This window comes from Coregonus lavaretus (genome assembly GCF_964263955.1).
Source record: "Coregonus lavaretus genome assembly, chromosome: 7".
Classification (NCBI taxonomy): Eukaryota; Metazoa; Chordata; class Actinopteri; order Salmoniformes; family Salmonidae; genus Coregonus; species Coregonus lavaretus.
The window spans coordinates 40945851-40972985 of record NC_139994.1 but is presented as its reverse complement, the minus strand read 5'-3'; the positions used below and the strand labels follow the sequence as shown (position 1 = coordinate 40972985).

Below are 27135 nucleotides of genomic sequence, written 5' to 3'. Positions count from 1 at the left end.
ATTCCGTCCTCCCAGCCTGGTGCAGGTCTACAATTTTGTTTCTGGTGTCCTTTGACAGCTCTTTGGTCTTGGCCATAGTGGAGTTTGGAGTGTGACTGTTTGAGGTTGTGGACAGGTGTCTTTTATACTGATAACAAGTTCAAACAGGTGCCATTAATACAGGTAACGAATGGAGGACAGAGGAGCCTCTTAAAGAAGAAGTTACAGGTCTGTAAGAGCCAGAAACCTTGCTTGTTTGTAGGTGACCAAATACTTATTTTCCACCATAATTTGCAAATAAATTCATAAAAAATCCTACAATGTGATTTTTTGGATTTTTTTTCCTCAATTTGTCTGTCATAGTTGACGTGTACCTATGATGAAAATTACAGGCCTCTCTCATCTTTTTAAGTGGGAGAACTTGCACAATTGGTGGCTGACTAAATACTTTTTTCCCCCACTGTATGTGTGTGTGTGTTTGGCTAAGGTGTATGTAAACTTCCGACTTCAACTGTGTGTGTGTGTGTGTATGTATGTATATATATATATATATATATATATATATATATATATATATATATATATATATATATATATATATATATATATATATATATATATATATATATATATATATATATATATACACACACACACACAGTTGAAGTCGGAAGTTTACATACACCTTAGCCAAATACATTTAAACTTAGTTTTTCACAATTCCTGACATTTAATCCTAGTAAAAATACCCTGTCTTAGGTCAGTTAGGATCACCACTTTATTTTAAGAATGTGAAATGTCATAATAATAGTAGAGAGAATGATTTATCACATTCCCAGTTTACATACACTCAATTAGTATTTGGTAGCATTGCCTTTAAATTGTTTCACGTGGGTCAAAAGTTTCGGGTAGCCTTACACAAGCTTCCCACAATAAAGTTGGGTGAATTTTGTACCCGTTTCCTCCAGCATCTTCACAAGGTCCTTTGCTGTTGTTCTGGGATTGATTTGCACTTTTCGCACCAAAGTATGTTCATCTTTAGGAGACAGAACGCGTCTTCTTCCTGAGCGGTATGACGGCTGCGTGGTCCCATGGTGTTTATACTTGCGTACTATTGTTTGTACAGATGAACGTGGTACCTTCAGGCGTTTGGAAATTGCTCCCAATGATGAACCAGACTTGTGGAGGTTTACAATTTTTTTCTGAGGTCTTGGCTGATTTCTTTTGATTTTCCCATGATGTCAAGGAAAGAGGCACTGAATTTGAAGGTAGGCCTTGAAATACATCCACAGATACACCTCCAATTGACTCAAATGATGTCAATTAGCCTATCAGAAGCTTCTAAAGCCATGACATCATTTTCTGGAATTTTCCAAGCTGTTTAAAGGCACAGTCAACTTAGTGTATGTAAACGTCTGACCCACTGGAATTGTGATACAGTGAATTATAAGTGAAATAATCTGTTTGTAAACAATTGTTGGAAATATTACTTGTTTCATGCACAAAGTAGATGTCCTAACCGACTTGCCAAAACTATAGTTTGTTAACAAGAAATTTGTGGCTTGGTTGAAAAACGAGTTTTAATGACGCCCACCTAAGTGTATGTAAACTTCCGATTTCAACTGTACATACACAATTTCCTTGTTTTCGAAAGAAAAGCAATTTTTTGTCCATTAAAATAACATCAAATTGATCAGAAATACAGTGTAGATATTGATAATGTTGTAAATGGCTATTGTAGCTGGAAACGGCAGATTTTTTTGTGGAATATCTACATAGGCGTACAGAGGCCCATTATAAGCAACCATCAGTCATGTGTTCCAATGGCACGTTGTGCTTGCTAATCCAAGTTTATCATTTTAAAAGGCTAATTGATCATTATAAAACCCTTTTGCAATTATGTTAGCACAGCTGAAAACTGTTGTGCTGATTAAAGAAGCAATAAAACTGGCCTTATTGAGACTAGTTGAGTATCTAGCAATTGTGGGTTCGATTACAGGCACAAATGGCCAGAAACAAATGACTTTCTTCTGAAACTCGTCAGTCTTTTTTTGTTCTGAGAAATGAAGGCTATTCTATGCGAGAAATAGCCAAGAAACTGAATATAAGATCTCATACAACGCTGTGTACTACTCTCTTCACAGAACAGCGCAAACTGGCTCTAACCAGAATAGAAAGAGGAGTGGGAGGCCCCGGTGCACAACTGAGCAAGAGGACAAATACATTAGTGTCTAGTTGGAGAAACAGGTGCCTCACAGGTCCTCAACTGGCAGCTTCATTAAAAAGTACCCACAAAACACCAGTCTCAACGTCAACAGTGAAGAGGCGACTCCGGGATGCTGACCTTCTAGGCAGAGTTGCAAAGAAAAAGCCAGGTCTCAGACTGCCCATCTTAATTTTTTCTTTTTATTGGCCAGTCTGAGATATGGCTTTTTCTTTGCAACTCTGCCTAGAAGGTCAGCATCCCGGAGTCGCCTCTTCACTGTTGACGTTGAGACTGGTGTTTTGTGGGTACTTTTTAATGAAGCTACCAGTTGAGGACCTGTTTTTCCATCGGCAGGGACTGGGAAACTGGTCAGAATCGAAGGAATGATGGATGGCGCTACACACAGGGAAATTCTTGAGCGAAAACTGTTTCAGTCTTCCAGAGATTTGAGACTGGGACTGAGGTTCACCTTCCAGCAGGACAATGACCCTAAGCATACTGCTAAAGCAACACTTGAGTGGTTTAAGGGGAAACATTTAAATGTCTTTGAAAGCCTAGTCGAAGCCCAGTCATCAATCCAATTGAGCATCTGTGGTATGACTTAAAGATTGCTATACACCAGTGGAACCCATCCATCTTGAAGGAGCTGGAGCATTTTTGCCTTGAAGAATGGGCAAAAATCCCAGTGGCTAGATGTGCCAAGCTTATAGAGACATACCCCAAGAGACTTGCAGCTGTAATAGCTGCAAAGGGTGGCTGTACAAAGTATTGACTTTGGGTGGGTGAATAGTTATGCACGCTCAAGATTTATGTTTTTTTGTCTTATTTCTTGTTTGTCTCATCAATTTATACATAATACCCCATGATGACAAAGTGAAAACAGGTTTTCTGACAAATTTGCAAATTATTTGAAAATTAAATAACATTCCTTATTTACATAACTATTCAGACACTTTGACTCGAAATTGAGCTCAGGTGCATCCTGTTTCCATTGATCATCCTTGAGATGTTCCTACAACTTGATTGTCACCTGTGGTAAATTCAATTGATTGGACATCATTTGGAAAGGCACACACCTGTCTAGATAAGGTCCCACAGTTGACAGTGCATGTCAGAGCAAAAACCAAGCCATGAGGTCGAAGGAATTGTCTGTAGAGCTCTGAGACAGGATTGTGTCGAGGCACATATCTGGGGAAGGGTACCAAAACATTTCTGCAGCATTGAAGGTCCCCAAGAACACAGTGGCCTCCACACTTCTTGGAACCACCAAGACTCTTCCTAGAGCTGGCCACCCTGCCAAACTGAGCAATCAGGGGAAAAGGGCCTTGGTCAGGGAGGTGACTAAGAACCCGATGGTCACTCTGACAGAGCTCTAGAGTTCCTCTGTGTAGATGGGAGAACATTCTAGATGCACAACCATCTCTGCAGTACTCCACCAATCTGGCTTTTATGGTACAGTGGCCAGACAGAAGTAACTCCACAGTAAAAGGCACATGACAGCCCGCTTGGAATTTGCCAAAAGGCACCTAAAGATTCTCTGGTCTGATGAAACCAAGATTGAACTCTTTGGCCTGAATGCCAAGCATCACGTCTGGAGGAAACCTGTTACCATACCTACGGTGAAGTATGTTGGTGGCAGCATCATGCTGTGGGGATGTTTATCAGCGGCAGGGACTGGGAGACTAGTCAGGATCGAGGGAAAGATGAATGGAGCGAAGTACAGAGAGATCCTTGATGAAAACCTGCTCCAGAGTGCTCAGGACCTCAGACTGGGGGCGAAGGTTCACCTTCCAACAGGACAACGACCCTAAGCACACAGCCAAGACAACGCAGGAGTGGCTTCGGGACAAGTCTCTGAATGTCCTTGAGTGGCCCAGCCAGAGCCCGGACTTGAATCTGATCGAACATCTCTGGAGAGACCTGAAAATAGCTGTGCAGCGACGCTCCCCATCCAACCTGACAAAGCTTGAGAGGATATAATATAATAATATGCAGAGAAGAATGGGAAAAACACCCCAAATACAGGTGTGCCAAGCTTGTAGCGTCATACCCAGGAAGACTCGAGGCTGTAATCGCTGCCAAAGATGCTTCAACATACTACTGAGTAAAGGGTATGAATACTTATGTAAATGTGATATTTTAGGAATTAGAGCGAATAACAGTACAGATAGCAATAAAAACTGTATTTATTACAGAATAAGTAAAAAAAGAACTTATTCAAGAAAGATTAAGTGTAATATATTATAAAAAATAAATCGAACTGGATGGAATATTGGGAAAAGTGCACCATTTGTTATTTATTTTTATTCTTTAGGAGAGATGTGAGAGATAGACCGATCTTAATTGAATTAATAATGTTTTGGTGGCAATCAGCTTTAAAATAGTCTTTTTTTGCGTTGTGGTTTGCATTTTATAACAAAGAAAAGGACTAGGGCAGTGAATTGATGTTAGATTCAGCTGTAAGCTGGCACGGAAAGTTAGCCTAAAGCTGAGAGAGGGAAGTAGCACAGTATAGGCAGGTCGACCACCAGGCAGACAGTCAGAACTGTGCTCTAGGCCTATCTATCAGCAATCAAAAGCTGTATCTCGCAATGAAATGCTATATCTCGCAATTTCTTGTCTTGCAATATCTTGCTTCAGTAAAGCGGGGCCTATTATCAATGAATAGGCTAGAATATTGAGATGACTCACACAGTCGCACACAGAATCTGTACATGTGCACAGGTTCGCTTCCAGGAATCACATTGTGGTAGGCAGGGCACCAAAACAGCAGGAAAGTTGAGCCTTGCTCTTCGACGCTCTTCGACGCTCTTAGTTGTTGAAAATTGTTGAAATTGACACACTATGCTGTTTACTTACTACATTGCGTCATCATTTTTTGGGGGGGATTTTTCTTAACTTTATCAATCCCATTTTCATTTAAACATTTACGCCCCTACCGTGCAACACTACCATATTCCCTAAATGGGCCCTCTTCAAAAGTATGCTCTACCAATTGAGCTACAGAGGACTAGTGATAATCTAGGGAGTATAAAGTGAAATATGTATCATAGATATATAGGCTTCTGAATGTTCTTATGACTAAAGAGATGAAGGGAGAGACAGAGGGAAGGACAGAATGAGTGAGTGAGTTAGGAAGGAGGGAGGGAGAGAGAAAATAGTTTGTTAAAGAGTCACACCACACACTGAATCAAGCCATTACACTCTCACAGAGGGGTGAGAAACGTAGAGGGAGGGAGGGAGTGGAGGGAGGAAATGAGAAACCTGCCACTGTTTGTCTAAGCGAGTTACACCACATAGTGAAACACGGTGTTAACATGAGAGAGAGAGCGAGAGAGAGAGAGAGAGAGAGAGAGAGACGAATGGAGTGGTTGAGCCAGAGAGAGAAAGGTCGTAGGTCAAACTCAGACATGAAGTGAAGCATTCTGGGATTGACATAAGTATTCTGCTTCTCACCACTCCTCTATTCCCCCTCCTCATCCCTCTTTCTCGCGCTCTCTTTCTTTAGTTTATTTAGTAAAAGTTAGCATTTCACGGAAAGGTCTACACCTGTTGTATTCGGCACATGTGAGAAATAAAATTTGATATGATTTCTTGTACCCTCTTCTCTCTTTATCCTTACTTGTGTTCTATATCTGTCTCTCCCTCCCTGTCTTTTTCTCTTTTCATTCTCTCTGTCTGTCATTTTCTATCTCCTTCTCTGTAATTTCTTTCCCTACCCTTGTTGTCATTCCCACGGTCTCTCTCTTCCTCTCCTCATTCCCTCTTGCTCTTTTTCTCTACCACTTTGACTCCTTTCCCGCTCTCTCTATCTCTCTTTCCCACTCCTTCTCTCTTTCGCTTAATGATTTTCCTGTCGTCCCTTTCCCTCTACCCCCTTTCCTCTCCTCACCAGAGTCCAAAGGTTATTGACTGACATCAACCTTTGTTGCCAAAACACACACACACACACACACACACACACACACACACACACACACACACACACACACACACACACACACACACACACACACACACACACAGAGTCTGGTTGTCCCTGTATGATCACTGGTTTATTAGAGGTGCTGAAAACCCAGACTTCACCTTTTATAGTGAACATAATGAGAACATTCTGCCCCTCTCTCCCCCGTCCCCTCCTCTCTCTTCCTCTCTCTACCGCTCTTCTCGCTCCCTCTTTTTTTCCTTGATATTATTCTCACTGAATAGAGTTATCGGGACGACATTTCAATTTACATACATACACTTTTCAATTCCCATTAGCGACTGGAATGTCACAAGCCGAGAGAGGGTTCAGTTGACGTTTCTGCTTAGCAGCTCAAAAGTACTGTAAATATCACAGTAGCCACTAGCCAAGAGGCTAAGCATTGCAAACTATTTTACTAGCTAGCTAGCTACTAGTTAAAGTTAAGCAAGCAACTCTTCATGCATCTACCATATTACACACTTAATTATTGCAACAAAACAATATTACACTCTTGAATAATGCAACAATTCACAAGCATGTGCAGACAATTAAAGGGTTTATTTTCTAATCTGTACATTCATTACATTTTAGCTCACGACAAAAGCACAGCGTTACTGCTAGCTAAAGCTAACAACATGTCTTCATCAAGTAACGTTAGCCTATCAAAAATGTACGATTATCCCTCTAAAACTAATATAAAAGTACAGTAGGCCTACCTTACAACATTACAGTAAACCATGCTTCATTTTTATCAATATCATGCAAATCATTAGGCTACATGTGGTAAAAGCAAATTGCGACTGAAAACGTGGGTATAATTCACCGGGGAGTTGAGAGGTTGAGCTGTTATGTATGGAAGCCCATTCCCGCCCAAAATAAAATACATATAGATCATACATATAAGTTATGTTTCTTCATTTGAAGCATTGTGTGGCGATTTCCATCTCTTCACATTGCAGAGATCAGCACAGCAGGGCCGCCGGCAAACGTGTGACGAGCTGGCATTTGTCCCAGCACTTTTGATTTGGTTTAATAAAAAATATTGCATTTAAAAAAAGGGTTGAAAAGAGGGACAAAGTATGGTTTTTTAGACTGATTCGCCTCATGATTTGATTGACAGGATTTTAATGTTTTCATCCTCCCTAGGGCCAGGAGTTTTTCCAGGAGTTTATTTTTTTTTAAATCATATGACCTGATAAGAAAAGATCTGGTCCCATCATAGCCCATATAAACCAGTTTTTTACAGCTGATTTATACCAGGAGTTTTACCTGGTTAGGTTAGCTTACCAGATCAGGAAAAACCCCTCCACCACTCTGGGACCTGTGGTGTCACATCTGAAATCACCACACAATGTTACAAGTGAAAAAACGTATTGTATTTGTATGATCTACTATCTCAAAATGTTGACTTGCGTATCTCGGTGTTGACTTACATATGTCAAAATGTTTTCATAGTATCGACATTTAAAAAAATGGCGGCGGGAATGGGCTTCCATAGTTTTCCGTGGCTCAGTGCAGCCGCCAGGTGACAGCTACTGCTACAATTTCAGAATGTAACAGGCTGTTACTGCAATTTCAGGTAAAACCTCAATAAAACAAGTCTCAAATATAAGGAAAATCAGGAGAATGTTTATTACCATTTACAGTGCCTTCAGAAAGTATTCACACCCCTTGACTTTCTCCACATTTTGTTACGTTACAGCCTAATTTAAAATGGATTAAATTGAGATTTGTGTCACTGGCCTACACACAATACCCCATAATGTCAAAGTGGAATTATCTTTTTTGACATTTTTACAAATTAATTAAAAATGAAATCTGAAATGTCTTGTGTCAATAAGTATTCAGTCCCTTTGCTATGGCAAGCCTGAATAAGTTCAGGTGTAAAAATAGTGTTTACCATGATTTTTGAATGACTACCTCATCTCTGTACCCCCACACATACAAACATCTGTACGGACCCTCAGTCGAGCAGTGCATCTCAAACACAGATTCAACCACTAAGACCAGGAGGTTTTCCAATGCCTCACAAAGAAGGGCACCTATAGGTAGATGGGTAAAAAAAGCAGACATTGAATATCTGTTTCAGCATGGTGACAGTATTAATTACACTTTGGATGATGTATCAATACACACAGTCACCACAAAGGAAACTGCTCTGGGATTTCATCATGAGGCCAATGGTGACTTTAAAACAGTTACAGAGTTTATGGCTGTGACAGGAGAAAACTGAGGATGGATCAACAACATTGTAGTTACTCCACAATACTAACCTAAATGACAGAGTGAAAAGAAGGAAGCCTGTACTGAATAAAAATGTTCCAAAACATGAATCCTGTTTGCAACAAGGCACTATAAAGTAATACTGCAAAAAATGTGGCAAAGAAATTACATTTTTGTTCTGAATACAAAGCGTTATGTTGGGGCAAATCCAACACAACACATCACTGAGTACCACTCTTCATATTTTCAAGCGTGGTGGTGGATGCATCATGTTATGAGTATGCTTGTCATCGGCAAGGCAGTTTTTTAGGATAAAAATAAATGGAATAGAGTTCAGCACAGTCAAAATCCTAGAGGAAAACCTGGTGCAGTCTGCTTTCCAGCAGACACTGGGAGACAAATTCACCTTTCAGCAGGACAATAACCTAAAACACATGGGCATATACATGTACACTGGAGTTGCTTACCAAGACCACATTTGAATGTTCCTGAATGGCCTAGTTACAGTTTTGACTTAAATCGGCTTAAAAAGTGACGATCAACAACCAACTTAACAGAGCTTAAATAATTTTTTAAAGAATAATGTGCAAATATTGTACAATCCAGGTGTGCAAAGCTCTTAGAGACTTACCCAGAAAGACTCACAGCTGTAGTTGCTGCCAAATGTATTCGGGGGGTTGAATACTTATCTAATCAAGATATATTAGTCTTTTATTTTTCATAATCTTTTTGACAAATGCTAGAATTTGTCTTCCATTTTGACATTAGAGTATTTTGTGTAGACCGTTGACAAAAAATGACAATTAAATAAATGTTAATCCCACTTTGGAACACAACAAAATGTCGAGAGAGTCAACGGGTGTGAATACTTTCTGAAGGCACTCAACGAGACAATTCTGTTCACGCTGCCCTGCTTGGAGGGGGGCAACTGTGGTCAGACAGATGATCACCAACGAAGTGTTTAGGCTAAACACAACAGCCTGTTCTACATGCAAATTGTGTGTGTGTGTGTGTGTGTGTGTGTGTTTGTAAGAGATAGTGGAAAGTAAAACCTCCATTTACGGTAAATGGTTACGGATGACACTGGATCCTCTGGCCTACTGAGACAGAACAATAGTGAAAAAGAGATGGCTAAAGAGAAAGAAATTGAGTGGAGAGATGAGTGGAGGGGAGAAGGAAGCACATCAAAAGCACAGTTCAAAAAAGGAAAGGAGAAATGAAAGCAAGGGATGGAAGAAAGAAGAGAGAGTAGGGTGGAGATTACTGCTGTTTTCCCACAGTAGAGTTCCTTAAATGTGTAACAGAGTAGTTAGCTCTAGACCTAAGGTCAGTTTTGTTTGCCCCTAATCGTTTTGTTTATGATAAGGTTTAGCTGATACTAGATCTGTGCCTAAAGATAACTCTGATTTAAGAATGAACTACTGGGAGCTCATATTTGATTACTTACCACAGATGATGCAATCGCCATCACACTCCACACTGCCCTATCCCATCTGGACAAGAGGAAGCATTCAACACCATAGTACCCTCCAAGCTCATCATTAAGCTTGAGGACCTGGGTCTCAACCCCGCCCTGTGCCATTGGGTCCTGGACTTCCTGACGGGCTGCCCCCAGGTGGTGAAGGTAGGAAAAAACATCTCCACTTCGCTGATCCTCAACACTGGGGCCCCACAAGGGTGTGTGCTCAGCCCCCTCCTGTACTCCCTGTTCACCCATGACTGCGTAGCCATGCACGCCTCCAACTCTATCATCAACTTTGCAGATGACACAACAGTAGTAGGCTTGATTAACAATAACGATAAGACAGCCTACAGGGAGGAGGTGAGGGCTCTCAGAGTGTGGTTTCAGGAAAATAACCTCTCACTCAACGTCAACAAAACAAAGGAGATGATATTGGACTTCAGGAAACAGCAGAGGGAGTACCCCCCTATCCATATCGACGGGACAGCAGTGGAGAAGGTGGAAAGGTTTAAGTTCCTCAGCGTACATATCACTGACAAACTGAAATGGTCCACCCACACAGACAATGTGCTGAAGAAGGCGCAACAGCGTCTCTTTAACCTCAGGAGGCTGAAGAAATTTGGCCTGTCACCTAAAACCCTCACAAACGAGTTACCTACGATTCCCCACATGGCAGCTTCTTGTCACAGTTCCTAGATATCTGGCCATCCAGAATCACAACAATACACAGCCTTCTGCCCCATTGAAGCGTGTGCATCATTTTCATGACATTGTCAGCTAACCCGTCTATATTGTGGCCACCCTCATTCCTCCTCACCTTTCCTCTCTGCTATTCTCCTCTCCTCCCCCTGTACTCCCTCTTGTTGCCTACCACGGAGCATAAACTGGAGGTAGGGTGGTTCCATCATATAAATATAAATAATGGAAATAGATCACATAGAACACACCTTGCATCGTCCAATGTGGTGTAGGCTTGGGCGGTATACAGTATATACCGTATAGCGGGGTATTTTGAAATACCGACAGTATGATTTTCAATACCGTGGGTTTGGGGAGCCCTAAAGCTCGGGGGAATACGTGACGTGAGAATATGCTTATCCTCCTGCAAACTTTAGACCAGGGGTGCCCAACCAGTCGATCACGATCTACTGGTCGATCGCGGAGTGCTTGCCAGTTGATCGTGAGATGATTATACATCTACTAAAATTCAGCCACACAAATCAATGCCTATAATCTCTTTGGTTTTAACGTTCGACAGTCCTCTATTGACTGCAATGTCTGAAAAGTCGTCTTTCGTCATGTCAAACTCAAAATGTGTGTGCCTCATCTGCCATAATAGCATCGCTATCCCAAAGAAAGGTAACATAGAACGACATTTTAAACCACACACAAAACCCAGGAAATAGATTTTCCAGCAAAGACTGAATTACGAAGAAGAAAGGTACAAGAACTAAGCTATTTCGCGCTCACTTAGAAGAGACTGAAGCAGAGCACACAGACCTGCTGCTGCACACAGATGTGCGGTGGCTGAGCCGAGGTACATTTTTAGGGATATTCAGTGAGTTGTTGCCTGAAATCAAGGAGTTTCTCAAGTTCTCCAAACATGCAGAATATGCACAGCTAGAGGACACACAGTGGCTCCTGGATTTAGCTTTTCTCACTGACCTAACTTATATGCTTAATTAATTGAATGTAGAGCTGCAAGGAAAAGGCAAACATATAATTGACATGATCAGCTCTGTGAACACTTTTAAATGAAACTACAACTGCTCACAAGAAAGCTGCAACATAAGGACCTGCACTTCTTTCAACACATGCATTCAGAACTTGAACGTCAGGGCAAGGATACAGCACAGCTTGACAGTGCACGTTACGTGGAGCAAGTCCAGAGCATCTTATCTAAGTTTGACAGTCGTTTCACTGACTTTGCATCACTTGAGCCTATTGCCACTTTTAAATGTGCTTTCCATTTGGCAAAGACATAAATGTGGAAGTCATTGCCTCCAAAATGGGATCACAACTATAGCAGAAACTGAAATTCTCACCCTTCAAAATGACATTCAGCTGAAATCCAGGGCAACCACTGAGATGAAGGAAGAGTTCTGGGAGCTGCTGCTAGAGGGGAAGTATCCCAACATAAGATGTGCTCTCAACTTATCAGCCCTTTTTGGATCAACCTACCTCTGTGAGTCTGCATTTTCTCACATGAAGATCATAAAGTCCAAGTACAGAACTACTATGACTGATGACCACCTTGTGGCCTGCATGAGACTTGCAACAAGCTGCTACAGCCCTGACTATGAAAAACGACTTGCCTCCACCCAATGCCAAAAGTTACACTAAGGTAGGAAATGAAATGAGTTGCACTTATTTGTTGAAAACATGTTACTGGTCCACATTATATTTGGGTATCAAATAGGTATCATAGCGGCAGGTCCATACTCAGTGGTGTTTTGCGTTTCATACATTTTGTTGGTTGGTTTAGATTTAGAGACTGGTAGATCTCATCAGGCTGGCAAATTAAAAAGTAGATCTCACGTCAAAGAAGGGTGGGCACACCTGCTTTAGACCATGCGTACGCACAGTTTCTAGTGGTTGAAGTATTGCATTGCAAGAAGGCAAAAGTAGCCTAGTAGCCTTGTGCAAATGGGGAATATATGATGACACTCTTATTCATAACAAAAAAAATAACAGGTAGCTAAATATAATAACAAGATGCAATCATTTGCCGAAGAATCTATTTATTTTATCTTTGCATCCTAAAATAATTAGAAATGGGCATCTATTTCCTATTATTTATTTCATTTCCATGATCTTTGCAGAATAAATTCCTCACCTTTTCAAGTTTTTGTTCTATGCATCTGAAAGGGAGCCCAGTTTATAACATACAGGTGAACAGACAGTTGATCTTTTGTGTAGGCTACCACTGTAAGTAGGCCTACTTTAGTTTTCATTTGACAATGTTTCAGAATTTGCGGGCAGTGCAGCATATTTAGGTTCGAGAAAAAGTAAATGCAAAACATTATTGAATTCAAATGATCTGTTTACAGGTCCACAACAATTTGCAATTGTTTTTGTCATTCAGAAACAGTCAGCTAAAGCAAATTTCAGAAGAAAATTTCGCAATTGCTATTTCCTTTAGATAGCCTACTGTCTTGGCCTAATTCCAATACTTCCAAAGTATACAGCAAATAATATTTGTAAATGATATCATAAATAGGACTGGTGGAGTTATGTCACACATGCAGTTAACAGAAATATATGGAAATATCTGCTCTATCCAAAATTACAACCAACTGATTAAAGCATTACCGCAGAAATAGAGGAGGCAAGTAGAAAGGGGAGAAGGTAAGGAACTTGTCTGTCGGCCCTGCATTAAATACCAAAATTGGCTAGAGAAAATTGTGATAAATAAAAAAAAGTATACCAGTTTCATTTAAGGACCAAAAAATGTACAGCTGCACCATACAGGTTGCAAAATAGTTGGGAGGAGATTTTCGTTGTACCGATTCCATTACGCATGGTTTATGAACTGATACACAAAACGACGCCGGATTCAAAACTTTGAGTTTTTCAATTTAAATTATTATACAGAATTCTTGCAACCAATAGAATGTTACAGTGCCTTGCAAAAGTATTCATCCCCGTTGGCGTTTTTCCTATTTTGTTGCATTACAACCTGTAATTTAAATGGATTTTTATTTGGATTTCATGTAATGGACATACACAAAATAGTCCAAATTGGTAAAGTGAAATGAAAATAATAAATAACGGGAAAGTGGTGTGTGAATATGTATTCACCCCCTTTGCTATGAAGCCCCTAAATAAGATCTGGTGCAACCAATTACCTTCAGAAGTCACATAATTAGTTAAATAAAGTACACCTGTGTGCAATCCTAAGTGTCACATGATCTGTCACATGATCTCAGTAAATATACACCTGTTCTGAAATGCAACACCGCTAAGCAAGGGGCACCACCAAGCAAGCGGCACCATGAAGACCAAGGTGCTCTCCAAACAGGTCAGGGACTCCGGGATGCTGACCTTCTAGGCAGAGTTGCAAAGAAAAAGCCATATCTCAGACTGGCCAATAAAAAGAAAAGATTAAGATGGGCAGTCTGAGATATGGCTTTTTCTTTGCAACTCTGCCTAGAAGGTCAGCGTCACGGAGTCGCCTCTTCACTGTTGACGTTGAGACTGGTGTTTTGCGGGTACTATTTAATGAAGCTGCCAGTTGAGGACCTGTGATGCGTCTGTTTCTCAAACTAGACACTAATGTCCTCTTGCTCAGTTGTGCACCGGGGCCTCCCACTCCTCTTTCTATTCTGGTTAGAGCCAGTTTGCGCTGTTCTGTGAAGGGAGTAGTACACAGCGTTGTACGAGATCTTCAGTTTCTTGGCAATTTCTCGCTTGGAATAGCCTTCATTTCTCAGAACAAGAATAGACTAACGAGTTTCAGAAGAAAGTTATTTGTTTCTGGCCATTTTGAGCCTGTAATTGAACCCACAATTGATGATGCTCCAGGTACTCCCAAAGCCAACACCTCCTTTGGCCGCCATTCCTTCCAGTTCTCTGCTGCCAATGACTGGAACGAATTGCAAAAATCTCTGAAGCTGGAGACTCTTATCTCCCTCACTAACTTTAAGTATCAGTTGTCAGAACACCTTACCGATCACTGCACCTGTACACAGCCCATCTGAAATTAGCCCACCCAACTACCTCATCCCTATATTGTTATTTATTTTGCTCTTTTGCACCCCAGTATCTCTATTTGCACATAATCTCTTGCACATCTAGCATTCCAGTGTTAATACTATTGTAATTATTTTGCACTATAGCCTATTTATTGCCTTACCTCCATAACTTGCTACATTTGCACACACTGTATATATATTTTCTGTTGTATTTTTGACTTTACGTTTTTTACCCCATATGTAACTCTGTGTTGTTTTTATCGCACTGCTTTGCTTTATCTTGGCCAGGTCGCAGTTGTAAATGAGAACTTGTTCTCAACTGGTTTACCTGGTTAAATAAAGGTGAAATAAAAAATAAATAAAAAACTCAACTAGTCTCAAGAAGGTCTTTAATCAGCACAACAGTTTTCAGCTGTGCTAACATAATTGCAAAAGGGTTTTCTAATTATCAATTAGCCTTTTAAAATGTTAAACTTGGATTAGCAAACCATTGGAACACAGGACTGATGGTCGCCTATGTAGATATTCCATTAAAAATCAGCCGTTTCCAGCTACAATAGCCATTTACAACATTAAGAATGTCTACACTGTATTTCTGATCAATTTGATGTTATTTTAATGGCCCCTAAAGTTGCTTTCTTTCGAAAACAAGGACATTTCTAAGTGACCCCAAACCTTTGAACGGTAGTGTAGCTTATTTTTGGTCGCAGATTCAGGAATGGTTGAAAAGAATCAACATTTACTTCGAACTAACTCTGCAAATAGTGCTGCTGGGTGATTTGATAAGTCCTAGTCAATCGATCAATAATATAATAATTCTCTTAGCAAAGGTGTTTATCTTTAATTGACAATCTGGAAACTGTGAGAATGGAAACGTTCAGAACTTTTATGAAACATCACAGCACATTGGAAAAATATGTGCCAGCTATCAATCAAAACTGTATGGTCTTCAGAGATGGGTGGGAGGGGTTGAGGGTTGCTGAAGGCTGGGACTAAAAACAAAAGATAGCTACTGTAAAATATACTGTCCGTGAAATGTATGTATAAGCAGGAAGTGGAAGCCTAAGTATTGTTGTCTATTAGTTTACTCCATTTAGGGGAAGAGTGGTAGGGTAAGGGGGAAATAATAAAGAAGGAAAATTATATTTAAAAAATATATTTAAAATAATATATACAGTGAGGGAAAAAAGTATTTGATCCCCTGCTGATTTTGTACGTTTGCCCACTGACAAAGAAATGATCAGTCTATAATTTTAATGGTAGGTTTATTTGAACAGTGAGAGACAGAATAACAACAACAAAATCCAGAAAAACGCATGTCAAAAATGTTATAAATTGATTTGCATTTTAATGAGGGAAATAAGTATTTGACCCCCTCTCAATCAGAAAGATTTCTGGCTCCCAGGTGTCTTTTATACAGGTAACGAGCTGAGATTAGGAGCACACTCTTAAAGGGAGTGATCCTAATCTCAGCTTGTTACCTGTATAAAAGACACCTGTCCACAGAAGCAATCAATCAATCAGATTCCAAACTCTCCACCATGGCCAAGACCAAAGAGCTCTCCAAGATTGTAGACCTACACAAGGCTGGAATGGGCTACAAGACCATCGCCAAGCAGCTTGGTGAGAAGGTGACAACAGTTGGTGTGATTATTCGCAAATGGAAGAAACACAAAATAACTGTCAATCTCCTTCGGCCTGGGGCTCCATGCAAGATCTCACCTCGTGGAGTTGCAATGATCATGAGAACGGTGAGGAATCAGCCCAGAACTACACGGGAGGATCTTGTCAATGATCTCAAGGCAGCTGGGACCATAGTCACCAAGAAAACAATTGGTAACACACTACGCCATGAAGGACTGAAATCCTGCAGCGCCCGCAAGGTCCCCCTGCTAAAGAAAGCACATATACAGGCCCGTCTGAAGTTTGCCAATGAACATCTGAATGATTCAGAGGAGAACTGGGTGAAAGTGTTGTGGTCAGATGAGACCAAAATTGAGCTCTTTGGCATCAACTCAACTCGCCGTGTTTGGAGGAGGAGGAATGCTGCCTATGACCCCAAGAACACCATCCACACCGTCAAACATGGAGGTGGAAACATTATGCTTTGGGGGTGTTTTTCTGCTAAGGGGACAGGACAACTTCACCGCATCAAAGGGACGATGGACGGGGCCATGTACCGTCAAATCTTGGGTGAGAACCTCCTTCCCTCAGCCAGGGCATTGAAAATGGGTCGTGGATGGGTATTCCAGCATGACAATGACTCAAAACACACGGCCAAGGCAACAAAGGAGTGGCTCAAGAAGAGGCACATTAAGGTCCTGGAGTGGCTTAGCCAGTCTCCAGACCTTAATCCCATAGAAAATCTGTGGAGGGAGCTGAAGGTTCGAGTTGCCAAACGTCAGCCTCGAAACCTTAATGACTTGGAGATGATCTGCAAAGAGGAGTGGAACAAAATCCCTCCTGAGATGTGTGCAAACCTGGTGGCCAACTACAAGAAACGTCTGACCTCTGTGATTGCCAACAAGGGTTTTGCTACCAAGTACTAAGTCATGTTTTGCATAGGGGTCAAATACTTATTTCCCTCAATTAAATGCAAATAAATTCGTAACATTTTTGACATACGTTTTTCAGGATTTTTTTGTTGTTATTCTGTCTCTCACTAAACCTACCATTCAAATTATAGACTGATCATGTCTTTGTCAGTGGGCAAACGTACAAAATCAGCAGGGGATCAAATACTTTTTTTCCCTCACTGTATTTACCCAGAAGTATTTATGGGGGATTGGAAATTATGCAGACAATTACATTGGTAGAAGCCACAATCTCTCTGCAATATTAAAGCTGATCTATCCCCCCCCCCCCCAAAAAAAAGTATACAGCAGAAAAGGGTGTTATTGTCACCATAAAAGGTGAATGACGGGTGTTATTCAGGCGGAGTTATGATGCTCGTTCACGCGTGCACAGTTTTACGACAGGTCTGATTTATACTGAACGCAACATGCAACAATTTCAACGATTTTACTTAGTTACAGTTCATATAAGGAAGTCAGTTAATAGAAATCAATTCATTAGGCCCGAATCTATGGATTTCACATGACTTGACTGGGCAGGGGCGCAGCCATGGGTGGGCCTGGGAGGGCATAGGGCCATCCACTTGGGAGCCAGGCCACCCATTGGGGAGCAAGGCCCAGCCAATCAGAATGAGTTTTTCCCCACAAAAGGGCTTTATTACAGACAGAAATACTCCTCAGTTTCATCAGCTGTCCGTGTGGCTGGTCTCAGATGATCCCGCTGGTAAAGAAGCCGGATGTGGAGGTCCTGGGCTGGCCTGGTTACACGTGGTCTGCGCTTGTGAGGCTGGTTGGACGTACTGCCAAATTCTCTAAAATGATGTTGGATGCGGTTTATGGTAGAGAAATGAACATTCAATTCTCTGGCAAAGTTCTGGTGGACATTCCTGCAGTCATCATGCCAATTGCTAACTCCCTCAAAACTTGAGACATCTGTGGCATTGTGTTGTGTGACAAAACTGCACATTTTAGCGTGGCCTTTTATTGTCCCCCAGCACAAGGTGCACCTGTGTAATGATCATGCTCTTTAATCAGCTTCTTGATATGCCACAACTTTCAAAGTGGATGGATTATCTTGGCAAAAGAGAAGTACTCACTAACAGGGATGTAAACAAAATAGAGAAATAAGCTTTTTGTGCGTATGGAACATTTCTGGGATCTTTTATTTCAGCTCATGAAACATGGGACCAACACTTTACATGTTGCGTTTATATTTTTGTTCAGTATATAACGGGAAACATGCGTATGTATTGCGTGCGCCAAGTTTATAAATCACAATATTTCTCTGCGTGCAGTCTTTTCAGTAATAGTTTAAAATGTACGCAGCGTTTATACAGTATATAAAACCGTATACATTGGTATGGTACAGGAATGGTATGAAAACCTAGATACTGTTGCCCCTAGACGCTGGCTGATCTTGGGTCAGACTTGCATTTCCCCACTAATGGTTAAGGTTAGGATTGGGGGGAGAGGAGGGGAAACTGATCCTAGATCTGTACCTAGGGAAAATTTCACCCTGGAGTGTTCAATGCAACAAACAATAGAAAAGGTCAAGATGGCATATTGTCAGACATTTCTTTTTCTCTCTGCCCCTCTCATAGCCAGCATTGGACCTAAGACTCAAGGTATGAGACTTGTCTGAGACCTGAAGACTTGCATTAGCTCCCCAGTTAATGCCTAGGCTTTAGCTCAGCAGGCTAACACATTCTTGTGGCATGCAGGAAACCCTGGTTCGAACCTCGGTTGGTCACATGTAGGTCAAATGTGCACAGTGTGTATATCTCGGTGTATTAATCTGTGTGTGTGTGTGTGTGTGTATGTTTAGGAGCCCAACAGCAGCCACCCAACCCTGATTACTCTGAAGGTAGACCCAGATGGATTCTTCCTTTACTGGACTGGTGGGGCCAACATGGTAAGTCTATTATTTTCTCTCTTTCTCTTCCTTACACAGTAGTTACTCACTTTCTACATTTACATTTACATTTACATTTGAGTCATTTAACAGACGCTCTTATCCAGAGCGACTTACAGTAGTGAGTGCATACATTTTTCATACCTTTTTTCGCACGGGTCCCCATGGCTATGTAATTGAGATATGGCACTTGGAAATGTTACATGTATAACCTTTAAGTAGAAGAGAAGTCCTTTCTCTTGTTATGACTGTCATCATCTTTCCTTTCTCAACCCCCTGTTCGCTCTCTTCCACCTCCTCCCTTCTTTAAGGTGGTCCTCTGTAGCTCAGCTGGTAGAGCACGGCGCTTGTAACGCCAGAGTAGTGTGTTTGATCCCCGGGACCACCCATACACAAAAATTTATGCACGCATGACTGTAAGTCGCTTTGGATAAAAGCGTCTGCTAAATGGCATATTATTGTTATTATTATTTAACTTAAACATAAAATCTCCCTCCTTCCCTAACATGGTGGGTCCTAGGCTTGGGTGATGATTGGCCAGGCCAATTAGGAGGGGGGGGGGGGGGGGGGGGTCAAAAAAGAGGAGGTCACAATTCTGTTTGTTAATAATATAATAATAATATGCCATTTAGCAGACGCTTTTATCCAAAGCGACTTACAGTCATGTGTGCATAAATTTTTACGTTCATTTGTTTACATGGATATGCTTGAAACAAGCCATTCCACTTTGTTATTATCATGGAATTTCATTATGATTATTCAGGTTATTACTTAAATCAACAAATTAAGAAATGTCAGGTTGGAGAGGTAAAGAAAAAAATGACGGAGAAGCCCAGCTGGGCACTTTCCTACATTTGACATTTGCGAGAAGCAGGCTAGGTAGGCCTACTTCTTTGCGTGCTCAGGCACGCGCGCTCCATCAAAATTAACAGAACAGAGAAACCAGACACATGCTCATTGCTCACATGCAGAGCGTAAATGATGATATGAAATAAACGAAAACTTGTTTCTCACAAGTGTGAGAGGTTGTGAACTCTGCAAACAATGTTTCCACTCCGAGAATGAGAACGGTAAATTACTTTAATTAATATATGCATTAACAGACATTAGCGATAGCCTATAGCGATCTACATCCCAGCGCATCTAGTGTATTAGCTGCCTGAGCATCAAAGGACAGTTGGAAAGAGGATGAGATGTAGAAGGTTTAATAGACAGACCTAAGCTTGCAAAACATGCTTATAATCATTAGTAAACACTCCCTCTACAACAAAGCTTTCTTAGTGTCCAACAAGCTTTCTCTGAACACCTCCAAAACAAAGGTAATGTGGTTTGGTAAGAAGAATGCCCTTCTCCCCACCTGTGTGATTACTACCTCTGAAGGTTTAGAACTTGAGGTAGTCACCTCATACAAGTACTTGGGAGTATGGCTAGACGGTACACTGTCCTTCTCTCAGCACATATCCAAGCTAAGGTTTAATCTAGACTTGGTTTCCGCTTGTCTTTCACCCCAGCTGCCAAACTAACCCTGATTCAGATGACCATCCTACCCATGCTAGATTACGGAGACGTAATTTATAGATCGGCAGGTAAGGGTGCTCTCGAGCGGCTAGATGTTCTTTACCATTCCGCCATCAGATTTTTATAGGACTCACTGTACTCTGTAAACTGGTCATCTCTGTATAGCCGACGCAAGACCCACTGGTTGATGCTTATTTATAAAACCCTCTTAGGCCTCACTCCCCAATATCTGAGATACCTACTGCAGCCCTCATCCTCCACATACAACACCCGTTCTGCCAGTCACATTCTGTTAAAGATCCCCCAAAGCACACACATCCCTGGTTCGCTCCTCTTTTCAGTTCCCTGCAGCTAGCAACTGGAACGAGCTGCAAAAAACACTCAAACTGGACAGTTCTATCACCATCTCTAGATTCAAAGACTCAATCATGGACACTCTTACTGACGCTTGTGGCTGCTTCGTGTGATGTATTGTTGTCTTTACCTTTTTGCCCTTTGTGCTGTTGTCTGTGCCCAACAATGTTTGTACCATGTTTGTGCTGCTACCATGTTGTTGTCATGAGTTGCTGCCATGCTGTGTTGTTGTCTTAGGTCTCTCTTTATGTAGTGTTGTGGTGTCTCTCTTGTAATGATGTGTGTTTTGTCCTACCACTGCTTATAACTATAGGTTAAGTATAACTATAAGAAATCTAAGATGTAAATTATAAATTATCAACTGGGTGGTTTGAGCCCTGAATGCTGAATGGCTGAAAAAATCTAAATACGTTGGTAACCAGTTTATAATAGATGTCAAGATCAAGCTTCTTTGTAATAGCAGAGACAATCAATCCCCTCCTGCATCCCTGTTGCCTAAATTGTTTGTTGCGTTATTTTTTTATAGCGCCCCTGGTGTGCACATTCAATAATAGCGTATACCCCGGTATGGTACAGAAACGGTATGACAGTATGAACATCTGGTTACCACCCAACCCTAGTGGGTCCTCCTCTCTTTTTCTATCTCTCTAAAATGATGGTGAGTTCTTCCTTCTCTCGCTTTCTCTTTTCCCTCCCTTTCTTTCTCTCCACCCCCCCTCTCTCTCTCTCTCTCTCTCTGTCTAACATGATGAGTCCTCTAGCGCTCTCTCTCTATCTGTATCTCTCTCCCCCCTCTCTCTCTTTTACACACACACACACACACACACACACACACACACACACAGTCTTGTGCAACTAACCTTGTGGGGACACAAAATTCAGTCCCATTCAAAATCCTATTTTCCGTAACCCTTACCCTAACCTTAACCCAAAAACCTAACCCTAGCTCCTAACCCTAAAATTAACCCTAGCTCCTAACCCTAAAACAACCCTAGCTCCTAACCCTAACCCTAAACCTAACCCTAATTCTAACCTTAACCCTAAACCCCCTAGAAATAGCATTTGACCTTGTGGGTATCCCCAGTTGGTCAAATTTTTGTTTGTTTACTATTCTTGTGGGGACTTCTGGTCCCCACAAGTATAGTTAAACACGTCCACACACACACACCCTCTCTGTCAATTCCTGATGTTGTTGTCCTGCTCTCCTCGACTCATTAGTGCAGATAGTTGGACTGCGTCCCAAATTGCACCATATTCCCTATATAGTGAACTACGTTTCACCAGAACTGTGTAGTAAAGTAGTGCACTATAAAGGGAATAGGGGACTATTTGGGACTCAGCCTCAGCCAGTTGGTCATGTGAGTGAGGGCCTCATGGATCGAATCAAATTTCAGGCCCCAAATTAAATCACTCTTCCCTCATCCCCCTCTCCCTCTATCAATATCTCTGTCTCTCTCTCCCCTTTTCTCTCTGTCTGCCTGCCACCCTTCTTTCTCTCTTTCTATCACTCCTTGTTCTCACTTTCTTTGCCTTTTTCACACTTTTTCATCACACATTTTTGTAGTGCTCCATCTCTCGATCTCTTCCTCTACCCTTCCTATGTCTGTCTGTCTGTCTGTCTGTCTGTCTGTCTGTCTGTCTGTCTGTCTTTCCGCAGTGTATTTACTCTAAAGGCATTTATGGAATGGCCTGTTAATACTGTGCAGTTAGGGGTGTGTTTGTCCGTGTGTTTGTGCGTGTGTTTGCCTGTTTGCGCGTGTGAGCCCTATCTGTGTTTACTGTGTCTGTGTGTCTGTGTGTGTGTGTTCTCTAGTAGGACACTAGGCCAGCCCTAGCCCAAGGGCTGTCGTTGACACTGTTTAGAATGCCCCAGGGAAGGATAAATGGAGCCTGCATCCAAAATGGCACCTTATTCCCTAGTTAGTGTACTACTTTTGACCAGGGCCCATAGGGAAATGAAGGCTTTGAGTACCAAATGGCACCCTATTCCCTATATAGTGCATTGCTTTTGAAACTAGTGCACTTTATAGGGAATAGGGAGCCATTTGGGACAAAGTCAGTCTAATAGGACTTATGAGGGTAGAACTCTGAAGCTATGAGTGGAATATGCTATTATTACAATTAATTATTTTTAAATTAATTAATTAATCTGCTATTATATCTAGATGACATGGCTATAATTGCTACATCCAATAATAATCTGAGTTTTACTTATGTCTCTACGATAACCATGACCAGAAGTACAGGAAGGTCAAATTACACGCCCATGAATTCTTCACTTCTCCCAACTCTATTGTTTAATCTCTCCCCCTCTCCTCCCCCTCTCCCTCCTCTCAATATCGTCCCAGTCAGTCACCTTTCTTCTGACTTCTCTCCACCTCCCTCCCTCCCTCTTTTCTTGTTATTGAAAAACGAATCCACCCTCTATTCTTCTTCTACCAATCTCTTTCTTGTCTTAGGGTCTATTCTCATTGACAAGAATTAAGGAGAATTTCGAGATATTCTCGTGAGGTATCGATTCTCGAGAGACATTACTGTAATGTAAACTTGCGTATTTCGCACTCTAACGCTACCTCCGGAGGTCTCGCACGACACTCACTTGACAGTTGCCCCCCGCTAAGCAGGGCAGTGAAAACAAAATTGTCTCATTGAGCCCAACATTCATACAGAATAAATACTAATAGCAGAGCAATGTTTTTGAAACAGCTGAAATGTATAGACATTTTCAATATATTTTAGACTTGTTTTATTGAGTTTTCACCTGAAATTGCAGGACCAGCCTGTTACATTCTGAAATTGTCACGGTATCTTTAAGAAAGGGGAGGCACTGCAAGAAGCATTTTTATTTATTTATTTATTTCACCTTTATTTAACCAGGTAAACCAGTTGAGAACAAGTTCTCATTTACAACTGCGACCTGGCCAAGATAAAGCAAAGCAGTGCGATAAAAACAACAACACAGAGTTACATATGGGGTAAAACAAAACAAAGTCAAGAATACAACAGAAATACATATATATACAGTGTGTGCAAATGTAGCAAGTTATGGAGGTAAGGCAATAAATAGGCTATAGTGCAAAATAATTACAATTAGTATTAACACTGGAATGATAGATGTGCAAGAGATGATGTGCAAATAGAGATACTGGGGTACAAATGAGCAAAATAAATAACAATATAGGGATGAGGTAGTTGGGCGGGCTAATTTCAGATGGGCTGTGTACAGGTGCAGTGATCGGTAAGGTGCTCTGACAACTGATGCTTAAAGTTAGTGAGGGAGATAAGTGTCTCCAGCTTCAGAGATTTTTGCAATTTGTTCCAGTCATTGGCAGCAGAGAACTGGAAGGAATTGCGGCCAAAGGAGGTGTTGGCTTTGGGGATGACCAGTGAGATATACCTGCTGGAGCGCAGACTACGGGTGGGTGTTGCTATGGTGACCAATGAGCTAAGATAAGGCGGGGATTTGCCTAGCAGTGATTTATAGATGGCCTGGAGCCAGTGGGTTTGGCGACGAATATGTAGTGAGGACCAGCCAACAAGAGCGTACAGGTCACAGTGGTGGGTATTATATGGGGCTTTGGAGACAAAACGGATGGCACTGTGATAGACTACATCCAATTTGCTGAGTAGAGTGTTGGAGGCTATTTTGTAAATGACATCGCCGAAGTCAAGGATCGGTAGGATAGTCAGTTTTACGAGGGCATGTTTGGCAGCATGAGTGAAGGAGGCTTTGTTGCGAAATAGGAAACCGATTCTAGATTTAACTTTGGATTGGAGATTCTTAATGTGAGTCTGGAAGGAGAGTTTACAGTCTAACCAGACACCTAGATATTTGTAGTTGTCCACATACTCTAGGTCAGACCCGTCGAGAGTAGTGATTCTAGTCGGGTGGGCGGGTGCAAGCAGCGTTCGGTTGAAGAGCATGCATTTAGTTTTACTAGTGTTTAAGAGCAGTTGGAGGCTACTGAAGGAGTGTTGTATGGCATTGAAGCTCGTTTGGAGGTTTGTTAACACAGTGTCCAATGAAGGGCCAGATGTATACAAAATGGTGTCGTCTGCGTAGAGGTGGATCTGAGAGTCACCAGCAGCAAGAGCGACGTCATTGATATACACAGAGAAAAGAGTCGGCCCAAGAATTGAACCCTGTGGCACCCCCATAGAGACTGCCATAGGTCCAGACAACAGGCCCTCCGATTTGACACATTGAACTCTATCTGAGAAGTAGTTGGTGAACCAGGCGAGGCAGTCATTTGAGAAACCAAGGCTATTTAGTCTGCCAATAAGAATGCGGTGGTTGACAGAGTCGAAAGCCTTGGCCAGGTCAATGAAAACAGCTGCACAGTACTGTCTATTATCGATCGCGGTTATAATATCGTTTAGGACCTTGAGCGTGGCTGAAGTGCACCCATGACCAGCTCGGAAACCGGATTGCATAGCGGAGAAGGTACGGTGGGATTCGAAATGGTCGGTGATCTGTTTGTTGACTTGGCTTTCAAAAACTTTTGAAAGGCAGGGCAGGATGGATATGGGTCTGTAACAGTTTGGATCTAGAGTGTCACCCCCTTTGAAGAGGGGGATGACCGCGGCAGCTTTCCAATCTCTGGGGATCTCAGACGTTACGAAAGAGAGGTTGAACAGGCTAGTAATAGGGGTTGCGACAATTTCGGCGGCTAGTTTTAGAAAGAAAGGGTCCAGATTGTCTAGCCCAGATGATTTGTAGGGGTCCAGATTTTGCAGCTCTTTCAGAACATCAGCTGTCTGGATTTGTGTGAAGGAGAAGCGGGGGGGGCATGGGCAAGTTGCAGCGGAGGGTGCAGAGCTGGTGGCCGGGGTAGTGGTAGCCAGGTGGAAAGCATGGCCAGCCGTAGCAAAATGCTTGTTGAAATTCTCGATTATTGTAGATTTATCGGTGGTGATAGTGTTTCCTAGCCTCAGTGCAGTGGGCAGCTGGGAGGAAGTGCTCTTATTTTCCATGGACTTTACAGTGTCCCAAAACTTTTTGGAGTTAGTGCTACAGGATGCAAATTTCTGTTTGAAAAAGTTAGCCTTTGCTTTCCTAACTGCTTGTGTATATTGGTTCCTAACTTCCCTGAAAAGTTGCATATCGCGGGGGCTATTTGATGCTAATGCAGTACGCCACAGGATGTTTTTGTGCTGGTCAAGGGCAGTCAAGTCTGAGGAGAACCAGGGGCTATATCTGTTCTTAGTTCTGTATTTTTTGAATGGGGCATGTTTATTTAAGATTGAGAGGAAATTACTTTTAAAGAACAACCAGGCATCCTCTACTGACGGAATGAGATCTATATCCATCCAGGATACCTGGGCCAGGTCAATTAGGAAGGCCTGCTCGCTGAAGTGTTTTTGGGAGCGTTTGACAGTGATGAGGGGTGGTCGTTTGACCGCGGACCCGTTACGGACGCAGGCAATTATAATAATTTGTGTGAGATTGAGGGCATCTAGTTTAGATTGTAGGATGGCCGGGGTGTTAAGCATATCCCAATTTAGGTCACCAAGCAGTACGAACTCTGAGGATAGATGGGGGGCAATCAATTCACATATGGTGTCCAGGGCACAGCTGGGGGCTGAGGGGGGTCTGTAGCAAGCGGCAACAGTGAGAGATTTATTTCTGGAAAGGTGGATTTTTAGAAGTAGAAGCTCAAACTGTTTGGGCACGGACCTGGATAGTACAATAGAGCTCTGCAGGCTATCTCTACAGTAGATTGCAACTCCACCCCCTTTGGCAGTTCTATCTAGACGGAAAATGTTATAGTTGGGGATGGAAATTTCAGAATTTTTGGTGGCCTTCCTAAGCCAGGATTCAGACACTGCTAGAACATCAGGGTTGGCGGAGTGTGCTAACGCAGTGAATAACTCAAACTTAGGAAGGAGGCTTCTGATATTTACGTGCAGAAAACCAAGACTTTTACGGTTACAGAAGTCAACAAATGATAGCTCCTGGGGAGTAGGAGTGATACTGGGGGCTGCAGGGCCTGGGTTAGCCTCTACATCACCAGAGGAACAGAGGAGGGCTAGAATAAGGATACGACTAAAGGCTTTAAGAACTGGTCTTCTAGTGCGTTGGGTACATAGAATAAAGGGGGCAGTTCTCCGGGCGTTGTAGAAAAGATTCAGGGCATTATGTACAGAAAAGGATATGGAAGGATATGAGTACAGTTCAGGTAACCCTAAGCGTTGGGTAACAATGAAAGAGATAGCGTCACTGGAGGCACCGATTGAGCCGGTCTCG

The 27135-nt window shown here is 41.9% G+C and overlaps 1 protein-coding gene across 1 annotated transcript in view; it reads left to right on the top strand.

Moving 5' to 3' along the window:
* Window positions 1-27135, top strand: part of plcb3 (phospholipase C, beta 3 (phosphatidylinositol-specific)) — a 95359-nt gene that overhangs the window by 7619 nt on the left and 60605 nt on the right. The window contains exon 2 of the mRNA XM_084165330.1: window positions 18930-19016. Coding sequence (XP_084021456.1) covers window positions 18930-19016 — 87 coding nt within the window. The remainder of the gene's footprint in view (window positions 1-18929; window positions 19017-27135) is intronic.